The sequence below is a fragment of the Cyprinus carpio genome, chromosome A6 (assembly GCF_018340385.1).
Source record: "Cyprinus carpio isolate SPL01 chromosome A6, ASM1834038v1, whole genome shotgun sequence".
In the NCBI taxonomy this organism is placed as follows: domain Eukaryota; kingdom Metazoa; phylum Chordata; class Actinopteri; order Cypriniformes; family Cyprinidae; genus Cyprinus; species Cyprinus carpio.
This window is the reverse complement of record NC_056577.1, coordinates 11,971,787-11,983,787: the sequence shown is the minus strand read 5'-3', so window position 1 is coordinate 11,983,787 and position 12,001 is coordinate 11,971,787. Positions and strand designations below refer to the sequence as shown.

At 38.0% G+C, this 12,001-nt stretch overlaps 1 protein-coding gene across 10 annotated transcripts in view; it reads left to right on the top strand.

Moving 5' to 3' along the window:
• The window catches only part of setd5 (SET domain containing 5), a 41,472-nt gene extending 30,528 nt beyond the window's left edge, over positions 1-10,944 (top strand). For 7 of the 10 annotated variants that reach the window (XM_042758071.1, XM_042758070.1, XM_042758074.1 and 4 more), the window contains 17 exons: positions 239-387; positions 566-683; positions 854-963; positions 1,064-1,310; positions 1,429-1,509; positions 1,736-1,951; positions 2,048-2,389; positions 3,503-3,748; positions 3,976-4,099; positions 4,230-4,492; positions 4,624-4,680; positions 5,471-5,956; positions 6,426-6,518; positions 7,149-7,408; positions 7,761-7,906; positions 7,987-8,069; positions 8,520-10,944. In XM_042758071.1, the coding sequence (XP_042614005.1) occupies positions 239-387; positions 566-683; positions 854-963; positions 1,064-1,310; positions 1,429-1,509; positions 1,736-1,951; positions 2,048-2,389; positions 3,503-3,748; positions 3,976-4,099; positions 4,230-4,492; positions 4,624-4,680; positions 5,471-5,956; positions 6,426-6,518; positions 7,149-7,408; positions 7,761-7,906; positions 7,987-8,069; positions 8,520-9,059 (3,561 nt within the window). In that variant the 3' untranslated portion in view covers positions 9,060-10,944. The remainder of the gene's footprint in view (positions 1-238; positions 388-565; positions 684-853; positions 964-1,063; positions 1,311-1,428; positions 1,510-1,735; positions 1,952-2,047; positions 2,390-3,502; positions 3,749-3,975; positions 4,100-4,229; positions 4,493-4,623; positions 4,681-5,470; positions 5,957-6,425; positions 6,519-7,148; positions 7,409-7,760; positions 7,907-7,986; positions 8,070-8,519) is intronic. The other 3 variants (XM_042758067.1, XM_042758075.1, XM_042758073.1) reach the window with 3 other exon arrangements.
• Positions 10,945-12,001: the final 1,057 nt, after the last annotated feature.

Sequence of the window (12,001 nt, the reverse complement as noted above, 5' to 3'; positions counted from 1 at the left end):
ATATTTGAAATTAAAGTTTATTTTTCTATATATATATATATATATATATATATATATATATATATATATGTATATGTATTCACAGTCTTCATTTTATTGGCTTTAAAAATGGATAAAACCTGTAAAATAATTTTCGTTTACTGATTTAAAAACTTTTGTTTCCAAATGTACTGTGCTATTTGCGTTTAATAATAATTTTTATTTACGACAATTGCCAACAAGGATTTAATGTGTGTAGTTACAGCTGGGTCGTGTAACACGTGTGCAGAAACATAGGAAGATTCTCAGAGCCGCACGGAATTTGGACCCTGAAACACTCATCATTGAGTATAGAGGCAAAGTCATGCTCAGACAGCAGTTTGAAGTCAACGGACATTTTTTCAAAAAGTAAGAGTGTATTTGTGATTGCGTCTGTGTATATTGTTGAACATCTAGTTGATATTATCTTAATAATTAGATTAGAATCACTGGGAATTTTGTAGAATTAGTAAAATGTATGTTGTTTGTAAAACATAGATTGTAAATTGAGAGTCTTTCCTAATTCCTTCTGTTGTCTACACTCGAGGCCATATCCATTTGTCCTGTTTTACTCCAAGTTCAACGAAGTGGAGATGTGTGTGGATGCCCGAACATTTGGCAACGATGCACGGTTTATCAGAAGATCGTGCACACCCAATGCTGAGGTGTGACTATTTTGATGACTGCTAACTGTTGATATAGTAGGGTTGCTTCACCTATATGTACATTTGTACATAAACAGAGTGTGTCTGGTCATAGTTTCTTTGCTCAGTAGCAGTCTGACTAAATTTTATTCATATTATATTACTTTTATCTTGTCTACACTAACACGCAGGTGCGGCACATGATAGCAGAGGGGATGATTCACCTGTGTATCTATGCTGTTGCTCAAATCTCAAAAGATTCAGAAGTCACAATCGGCTTTGACTATGATTTTAGCTGCTGGTAAGTCACTCATTCATTTCTTGGAATCTGTTGTTAATTCTAAATAAACTGTGATATGTAGTTGTGAGTATTGACACTTTTTCTCTAATTTTTCCCACAGTAATTATAAAGTGGATTGTGCATGTCATAAGGGCAATCAGGACTGTCCTGTACAGAGACACAATCTCCGCCCCATTCAACTGCTATCCCCCCAGTCTTCAGACTTTGCCCTGCCTGGAGCAGAAACACGGAGGAGACGAGCCCGACGCAGGGAGATGGAAGGGGACAGACTCGTAACCAGTGTTTCTGATGAGAGCAACCACCTGCTGGAAGATGCAAATGAGACACAGGGAGTTAGTGATACAGAGGTGTGTGTTGATGGAAAAACAGTCGTAAACACCAACTAGCTTTTTGCAGCTGCTTTGCGGCATAATGATGATAATTATCTCACATGATCATGAAGCTGATCTTCTTTTTGTGCTACAGGATGCTCTTATGGACAGAGTGAAGTTGGAGAATGGAGAAGAGGAGTTAGACGAGAATGGAGCTCTTATACCAAACAGACGTGTAAGCTTTCATCAGAGCAGAACAGTGATGGATCAATACTTGCTGTTTATTTATTAAAGAATGGGAATTACATTTTCATTTGATTACATTTTGAAACATTAATTAAATTGTTGTTGCTAAAATTAAAAGTAACCATTAAAACAGAATCCAGAAAAGAAAAAAAAACTATGATTTGTATTGGCCTATACTTATGGTACCAAGCCCTTATTCTTTTTTCCACCTTCAGTCTCGAGAAGAACGCAAGGCAGAGACCTTAATGCACATGTTTGAGAACCTTGAGAGGAGAAAGAAACGTGGTCAGGGTACAGCGCAGGCTACACCTGAAGAAACCAAACTGGAAGCAGGGGAGGCAGAAGTGCCCTCACTTACAGCAGGAAACAGTGTACCAAATACAGGAGCAGTTGGAGGAGTCAGTACAAGGCGCACCTCCTTTGCTGCTGTGGTAGTTATTTTTTTTTCTCCTTTTTCTCAACTTTAGCTTTAGTTCATGATGGCTGTGAGTTTTTACACACATTCACTGTCTCATTGTCTTCATTAGGAAACAACAGATATTGACTCTGAAAAGCCCCCTGCTACACCCAGTCCTGCCCCTAAAGCGCAGACTTCCCGCAGTTCCAAACCACGTCCTAAGAGCCGCATCTCAAGGTACCGCTCCAGTTCAGCCCAGCGTGCTCGGAGACAGCGGCAGGCTCTTTCTCAGCAAGGAGCAGAGGGAGTTTTGGTGGGCGGTGAAGAAGGCAGTGCAGGGGCAGGCCTCAGGGAGCAGGGCCAGGGAGAGGGAGCTCCAAACTGTGGGAGTCTTCAAGATGGAGAACTATGTGGTGCCACCTCTTCAGGGATGGGTAATAAGACAAATGTCAGATACCCAAAAACCAAAAAGGTGAGTTCATCTTACAATGTAAATCCTACTTAGGGTAGTTATGTTTTTCTTGTCACAAGTCATGAGGAGAACTGCAGTGTTGTGCAAATAATTAATTCTATCTGTTCTCCAAACTGCATATCCTGTGTAGGCTCGAGCAAAATCATATATACATATATATATATATATATATATATATATGTAGAAATTATATTTGTGTGTATATGTGTGTATGTATGTATATATATATATATATGTATATGTGTATATATATGTATATATATATATGTATATGTATATGTATGTATGTGTATATATACATATATATGTATATATGTATATATGTATATGTATATATGTATATATATATGTATATGTATATGTATATATATATATATATGTATATGTATATATATATGTATATATGTATATATAGAGCGAGAGAGAGAAAAAATAAAGGGCGGGATTTAAATTTGGTTGGATTGCTGTCATTTGCTATTGCTGCAATCTCACAGGCTCTCTCCCTTGCACCGGCTTACACTTAACCAGAGAATAGATGTCCTTGTAAGAGTGGAATTTTACATGAATTAAAAAAAAAATAATGATTGATATGTGTGGATAAATTTATATATATATAAAAAAATGCTATATTTTAAATAAATAAATAAATAAATAATTGTCATTTTTGATTGTGTGTTGACTTTCAAATCGTCATAAAATGGAAGTTGTTTTTCATCTTTATTGTGTTGTAAATCGGCTGTTCAAACAAGAAATAATGTAGCTCGGGACTTTGTCCTTTTAGAATTGATTGGATGGTTGATTGTCATTTGCTAACTGCTTCGATCTCATGTGAGTGAAAGGTTGCTTGAGGAGACGGATTGTAGCCCAGTATTGAGATAAAAGTGGCACATGATTAAAATGATGTGCATAACACTCAAATACTCCATTAAAAATGTCCTCTTTGATTTCATGGTGACTTGTAAGAAATTATTAATTTGTATGTTATTGTATTATTCCTGTTTAACACTGAAAAACTGCTTTGGCATAATCTGTATTGTATGAAGAGCTATATAAAAGTGACTTGACTGTGGTCAGCTATGTTTCAGAGCTGTAATGTAATATTTATATTTACAGTACCTGGTGACAGAGTGGTTAAATGACAAGGTTCCAGAGCGGGTGGAGGAGTCTGTGGAACGCCCTTTACGCATCACCACTGACCCTACAGTTCTGGCCACCACCCTCAACATGCTGCCAGGACTATCTCATTCACCTCTCATCTGTACTACCCCCAAACACTATGTTCGTTTTGGTTCACCCTTTAACCCTGAAAGGCGCCGGCGACCTTTTATGATTGACCCTGCATATGGTTCTTGCAAGAAGGTTAGAATGAGCTACTGAACAAGTTAAATTAACTTAACATTTACATTTACATTCACATCTACAGTGTCATTAGAATTTTGCCTAAAAAAGAAATTGTAGATTTTTAAATTAATTTAAGATGTAGATTAAATTGTAGCTGAATTGCCCAAATAATTGGCAGTTTGTATTGTGGCTTCTATTGTTATTGTGGCTACATAGCATGAGTTTGTGTATGTCTGTCTGAGCAGAGGTGGATGAAACAAGCGCTGGATGAGAGCATGTTATCTGGTCTGTTGGAGGATGGAACAGAGTCCAATTCTTCCCACAAGAGTAACACCAGCAGCACCAGCAGCTCTCAACCGTTTAAACCTGGTAATGGCTCTTACTCCACTGTTTAGACAGCAGAATGTGAATTACATGCCTTGGTATCACAGATTTGGGCTTTTAACTAGTTGACATAGTTTAAACTAGTTTTAACTGTTTGGTATTGCCCTTTGTTCAGAGCTGGCAGGACCATTTAAGAAGAGGAAATTGAAGTGTTCATCAGAAACAGCAGCTCCACCTTCTGAACTCTTGTTACGACCATTATCCCCCATCACCCCACCTCTGCCCTCTGAACTTCCCACAACGCCTCTTCATTCGCTTATGACTCCCTGCTCGCTTTATTTAGGTGGGGAAGTAGAGAAGCTGAATGCTACCATGTTTTCCTACTCTCCTCTCACATCCCGGCCCGCCAGCCGCTGCAATACACCTCTACAGTTTGAGGTGAACAAATGAAAACACACACACACACACACACACACACAGAATGGACTTCTGTCTCAATACAGCAGCTTGTAGAGGTTTGCTGTAGTAATCGTCGACAGAATAGCTTTATACATGACTTTTTTTTACAGAACATCTCTTCTCCTGAGGCCTCTCCTGTGCACAGATCAGAATCTCTGACTCCAGAAGTAAGTTTCACTGTGCACACACATGCAAGTGTTATTGCTTGGTTGTATTATATCATGGTTAAGTTTGGAAGATGTGTTCATGATGTTGTTTGGCTAAAATTAAGAAGAAAACTGTGTGCCAAAAAGCATGTATCTGTCATTTTTACTGGAAAGTAAGTCATACCAGGTCAAAACTGTATTGTTGAGAGAAAAACAAAACAAAGTTGCATTGGTGTTTAAGTGGCAATTTATTGTTAGATTCAAATGTAATGTTTAATTTAGCAGTATTTTACTAAATATTTACAAACTTTATAAGCATACATTTTACACATTTTCACTCCACAACAAATCCTTTAAGCTTAACAGCAATAAGGACAGGAATAATAATTTAAAATAACATTACATTAATAATAACATTACATTAATAATTACATTAATTGTGACTTGATAGAATTTACAATCTTTATCGGTAATAATTTACAATAAGGTTCTGTTTGTTAACATTAGTTAACTACATTAGGTAATATGAGCTAACTGTGAAAAATATTTCTAAAGTATTTATTAACCTTAGTTAATGTTAATGTCAACATGCATCTGTTATACTGTTTAATGGACCTGAGCTAACATGATTAATTAAAACTGTAGCAAATGTTTTGGTCATTGTTAGGTAATGTATCAACATTAATTAATGGGACCTAATTGAAAAGTGTTACACATTAAAAAAACCTAAGAGTGTTTATAAGGAAAGTTTTTCATTGTGTTTTAATAATTTCACTTTTTAAATATATATATATATTTTTTTTTTTTTCAGCCCTGTTTGCGACCTGATTTCACTTCACGGGTCACTGCCTTCCCTGACTTTTCCACAAGCCGGGGAAGCCCTGCTCCTGTGTCAGATGACTTCTCACTTGCTGCTCCAGACTCTCTGAATGGATCTGGTGGTGGGACCCCCCATAGCTCAGCTGCTGTGTCCAGTCTATGTGACTCTTCCTTGGTTTCACATGCCAGTGAGGCACAGGCCAGAGAACAGGCCTTTAGGACAGAATTTAACCTCATTTACACCTGCTCTCCCCTCAATGCCAATCTACCCACTGGTCCTATAAGTGAAAGACACTTCCCACAATCAGAGGGAGGTTTGTCCACGGCTGACTCTGACTTAAGCACAATATGCAGCCAGGGGTTGCTGATGGAGGCGGGGTCTGGCTCTCTCTCAATGTATCTGGACACACAGTTTGGAGGTGGATATTCAGAGAGCAGCACATCCCCCCACCCTAGCAATCCACCACAGAAGAAGAAGGCAAGTCCTACGGCCACATCACTTTCTCCAATTAACAAGTAGTTTTTTTCTTTAGCATGTACAGGATGATGGTAATTTACCATCAATATATTGTGAGAATGCATTGAAATAGATAAAAGGGGACCATCTTGCCCAACTACAGGTGTAAGATGACCCCCATGCTAACATATCCTAACTGAGGCATCTTCCTCCAAGGGTCTATTTTAAACATGTCACTTCAAAATAAAATGTTTTCTTTTCTTTTTATTTTCCCCATATATTCAAACTGTTTATTCCAAAATAACTCATCTAAAAGCTTGGGAAAACCTCAACTGTTTACCTTTTTCTCACATATGTTTAAATCGTGAAGGGTGTTCCTCTATCTTGCATGAAACTCTTGCTCTGTCTTTGATTCGCTCCATTTCTCTCCTTCTCCTCTTTGCTCTTAAACGTATGCAAAATCTTTCTTTCCACCCTTTTCTCAAGGCAGAGGGTCATGGTGAGTGCTGGTAGTCAGCTGGCTGGCTTGTCTGGGTACCAGGCATTAGCTGTAAGGGGCCAGTTCAAGCCAGGGCAGAACATGGTGAATATCACATAAGTGGCCTCCGTCTAGAAGTGTGCATGTCCATAACATTTGCATCTCCAGATGATGTACTCCTTCATCTGTATTGAGCAAATTGATTTTAAAAAGAAAAAGTCAACTGCTGCAGAGCGGGTTGTATTCATTCAAAGACACCAGTGCTTTCATCATCTAATCTAAAAGCAATTCTCATGGTGAATATGTCTGTGTGTGTATGTGGGTTTTTCTTTGCCTTTGTTATGGAGTGTAGATTCCTAGTTTAAATAACTTTTCCCTTGGCCTGTTGTTAGTTTTGCAAGTTGTTCTAGCTCTGAAAGAAAAAAATGCACGTCTTTATTTTATTAAACAGCTTTTGATTGGGTTAAGATGAGCGTTTAATGTAGTAGCTTTTAGTGTGGAATTTTTCTGAATCGCAGCGTTGGGTAATAATGCATGTTGTATCTTTCTCATACTCATTGAAGTTATAGATGATGTCATTCTACATCAATTGATCATGCATGTGTTGCTTTATGTGAACGTGAATGTTATGATGCATGTGTGTATTAAGAAATTATACTGAAGGACAGAACTGCTTGCATATTCATCATCCTTGTGCATCTTTTAGTCACTCTTATATACTTTCTTTCCATGTAGGTCTCTCTGCTGGAGTACAGGGAAAGAAAGAAAGGGCCACGGGACCCAGGGCCCCACGTCACAAACCTCAGCTCCATTTGCCCTCGCACAGAGTCTCCAGGACAGCCGCGCACACATTTTCAGCCTTCAGTCTCTCCGCACAATTCATTCTCTCCAGAATGCCAAGCTTTTCCACAGATAGAGGAGGTCAGTCCTCCCGGCATCAGGTCGGGAAACCACACACAGACCACAGTTCTGGGCGGACCAGAGTCCAACCACTGGTGAGAAAAAAAAAAAAAAACGCAGAGATTCATACCAACCCATGTCAACAGTTCTGCTCTGTGTAATTTTATTATTATTTTGACAATATTGGGAGTTTTGATGAAGATTTTCAGTTAGTTTTTAATTTTATATTATCAGTAATATTTGTAAATAATCTGTTATTTTATTCTTGGTTAAAAAAAAAAAGAGGCCATAAAAATAAGTTGTTTAGTGGTATGTACCAAGTCTTGCTGTGTTTTTCTTCTGTGAAGAATATTTCTTGAAGGACATTGTGCTCTTCATACACATTCTCACAGATTCCTAATGAACGGTCATCGTGAATTTAACTGTGACTTTCTGTGTGTCTATCAGGATGGTCTCTACATCAGTTGAGCGGTTGAGGGAGGGACAGGGTGCTCTGGAGCGTGTTCTGAGGGGTAATCTGAACATAGAGCTTGCCCTTAAAAGAGCAGATGCCGGAATTAATGACCAAATCAGCAGTCATGACAAGAGCTCTGGTATGATTTGAATTTTTTTTGTCCTAACAGAACGGAGTATGCTATCAGCAGATTTTGATTAAGTCTTTGTGTCTTGTCAGATGCTGTTGAGATGGACATGTTTGATCTTCAAAGCTCATCTCTGACGTCTCCCTTAAAGAGTCCTTCTCTTCACCCACATCAGGTAGAATGTTCACGATGCACAACTGAGGAAAAAAATAACAAATATTTTGATTAATATCATAGAGTTCATACACTATTGGTCAAAAGTTTAGAATAATTAAGATTTTTTTGTTTGTTTTGTTTTTGAAAGAGGTCTCTTTGATAACCAAGGCTGATACTTAATTTATAGGTACAGTTAAAACAGTAATATTGTGAAAAGTGATTACAACTTGAAATAACTTTAACAATTTTAATATATTAAAAAATGTAATTATTTCCTGTACTGGCAAAGCTGAATGTTCAGCAGCCATTTCTCCAGGCTGTAGTGTCACATGATCCTTCAGAAACATTCCAATATGCTGATTTGGTGCTCAAGAAACATTTCCTATTATTATCAATGTTAAAAATTGTTGTGTTGCTTGATATTTTTGTGGAAACTGTATGTTAAATCTGTCTTTTAATGAACATCCAGCAGATGCTGCCTCTCCAGCCAGAATCCCATCAGCATTTGGAAAGTCCAGCCTACGACCAGCAGAGCTCCTCCTCTCCATTCTGTCCGTCTGTAAGCCCCTCCCCTCCCCGCTGCAGCTCTGGTGGCCCAGGTTACTATTCTTCAAAGCTGCCCACACACAGCCCACTTACCCAAGAAAGCCCGTCCTCTTCTACAGTATCCATCTCTTCAGTGGACTCATCATTGTGTGCGCCACATCATCACAGCAGCAGTGGAGGTGGAATAGAAACTTCAAGCCTTAAAGCTAAACTGTTGGACAGCACCCTGTCTGCTGCTCTCTCTCTACCCACCAGAAGCCACCTTAAAATGGACAGCGCAGCAGTACCACACACACAAGGTGCTCATGGCTCCAGATTGGCCCAGTCGTCCAGAGTGCACAGCCAGAGAACAGACAAACCCAATCAGGCTAACTCGAGACATCTCACAGCTTCTGGAGCACAGCACTATCCACAACGAAATCTACAGGGTTCAGGGGTATGGACACAGTCGGGGACCTTTTAGGACCCACAGTGTGCGTGTATCTGTTTGTTTGTGTCAGAAAGAGAAGTGTGTAACATCCTCCTCACTTTTTCCTGTGGAGAAGCTATGCGTTGTTAGAGGGAATTTGATGTATTGAGTTCTGTATGGATGGTCTACTTTTTTCTCTTTACTTTCCCCAGTTCTTTTTCTAAAAACTGAATTTCTGCAGTTACATGTAACTTAGTGTGGACTTCATAACAATCAAATCAATGGAACATTAAAGTAACCAGTTTGGAGTATATAACCAGATTTAAATGTATTTTGAAAAGTCACCCAAATGCTACAAAGATGTGTTCACACTGAGGTGCAAGTATTTAAGAGTATGAGGAAAATTACAGAGTAAAGCACCAGTGTTGAAACAAAACCGTTTCTCTTAAAGTAGGGTTCTCATGTTTAAGACTTATCTAAGAGTAAAAGTGATCATGCTGATCTTAGATGAGTTTTCAACTTTCATGTCTAATGAATGATACCATGACCGTATGGAATGGCACTCTTTAAAATGGTTTGCACGCTTGACTCGGAGTAGACTCTCCTGTTTTCAGTTTTATCAGTAGTCGTCATCAGAACAATCGAGTAGTGCATTCATGGATGGCACGCTTGGCTCAGAGGAAAGTGTTTTTGAATGCACATGAAAGCAATTCTTAGTGAACAGTGAGTCATTTCCTCACTCTGAATCATTCCAGTGTCTAGCGATCGTTAGGAATTCTCATGTTAGTGTCATAAAATCACTACTCACTTGATATGTAATACTTGACAAGCAGATCTTATGGTGCTTCAGTTGGTCCAGTTGAATTGTTTTTGATTCCCAGTGTGCTCACTGTTGCCTCTTAAGGTAAAAACATGCAATTGTCAGTTCAAACTTTTTTTTTAACTTCTTTCCAATGATTGTTAAAAACCCTCAGTACAGGACTTTGCCGAAAAGATTTTGCAGAAATTTTTTTCTTTATACTCTGTTAAAAGTATGTGTATCCTCTCAAGCCCTTTAATCCTAAGTGTATACGTTGTTTCTTTCACCTCATTTTCTTCATTTAATTTTCTCTCCTTGACCAGTCCTTGCATTCCAACCACCATTTTCAAAAGGAAGAGATTAAAGAAATGCTATGGCCAAATGGTTTGATTAGTAAAGAAAACAAAGCAAGTGTGCTGCTGCTGTGGTCTCTCAAATTTAAGTGTTTTCCCCCGTTTTAATTACAAAAAGCTGCTCATGGGACAGCCTTTTTTAACAGAATAGGCATAGTATTGTACCTCCCTTGGATGACACCTTTCTTAAACGGTGAGGTCACCAAGTCATATGCAATGATGACCACAGTAGTGGGATATTGACCCCACTTCAAACAAAACCGATGCCCCTGTTGCATTTAGAAAATCAAAGTTGTCTGCTTGGTGGATTTATTCTAGCGTGGTCCAACAACAGAAAATATTAAGTCTGTTTTTGTTTTGCCCTAATGTAAAAAGATCTTGAAATGATGACGGTTAATGTGGTCAGCCTTAGCTCACTGGTTTATATGAATGTCTCTTGAAAAGGAAAAAAAGACTATATGATCTGAAATTTACCAGCACCTTAACTACAAGATCATGTGTACTTGGGTGAAGTGTCATTCTGTTCTCAGAGAAATATAGTACACCAAATTTACTGCAGGATATTTCTTTTGTGTCATTGTAACAGTCTAGGGTTGGGTTTATGGGATCAGGTTTTGATTGAGATTCACCTCTTCTTAACCCACAAACAGTTGGCACTTTTCTAGCATCCATAGACATATTTTTGTTGTATTTTTTTAACCTAATTTGAACCCTTCCCTTTTTCATGACATAAAATGCATCACATTTTGCTTTTTAAATAAAAGGTTTGTGAACATTTTTAAAACTAGTTTTAGCATTTGCTGAATATTGTTTGCATGTAACGAGAGCTCAGAATGATTGATAACATTTAAAAACACCCTATTGAGTAGTTGCAAAATAAGGTTGATGAAGGGCCTTAAAGAAATTTGATGTCATTGTACTCATTAAAGCCTTTTTTTAAACTGGCTATTAAAATGTGAGTTTGGGCAAGTGTACAATGCTAAATACAAGTCTAAATGGGGTCCAAAATAGTCTATCTGTCTACTTTCATTTGACGGAGGTAGAAAATGCATGTAACCACATGGCGATTATAGTATACTCTTTAAGTAGTCAAATGTGTTTGAACAGCAGTAAAGGAGTTCCTACTCACTTGTCAGTTAATCACAGCGCTAAAACAAGGGCTTAAACTTTGCTGGTTATGTAAATTTTTACCTGTTCAGTTGAAGTAACTTGAGAAGTGTGCAGCCTACATTTACACACATGAGTTAACAGACATATTGAATTAGTTGTGTGATCAACATGCATTGACAATTCATGTAAAGCACATCTAAAGTTGAATAGTTTGAAAACCAGTCTTGCCATTTGCAGTTGAAGATGTAAAGGAATGTAATTTAAGACTCATTATTGAACTAAAATATAAAAGCTTATACAAGTATTATGGTTTGTGACATCTAGAAGGAACTGGTACAAAGCCGAAGGGATACACTCAGAACAAGTTCGTAATGACACCAAGGAGTCAAGGGCCTGTCCCCGTCACTTGCGGTCTTTGCACTTGACCACTTTTGGCCCAGATGTTTAATTGGGAATGAAGACTGCAATTGTGTGGAAAACATTGGATTACCTCATGAAACACTTACAGCAGTGTTTTGTAAAGATTCAAACTTTTTACAGGACTTTTGATTCTCAATACTTTGCACTTTAATATAAACTTGTGATAAAACAGTTGCAAATGTTGTACAAAATGCACATACTCATCACTGCACCAATAAAATGCACAACACTGTTTTACTACCAAATGAAATGTAATATCTAATTAATTTAGTTTTCCTTGGAATCTTAAAATATCAGGAGATGTGAGTTTCTGA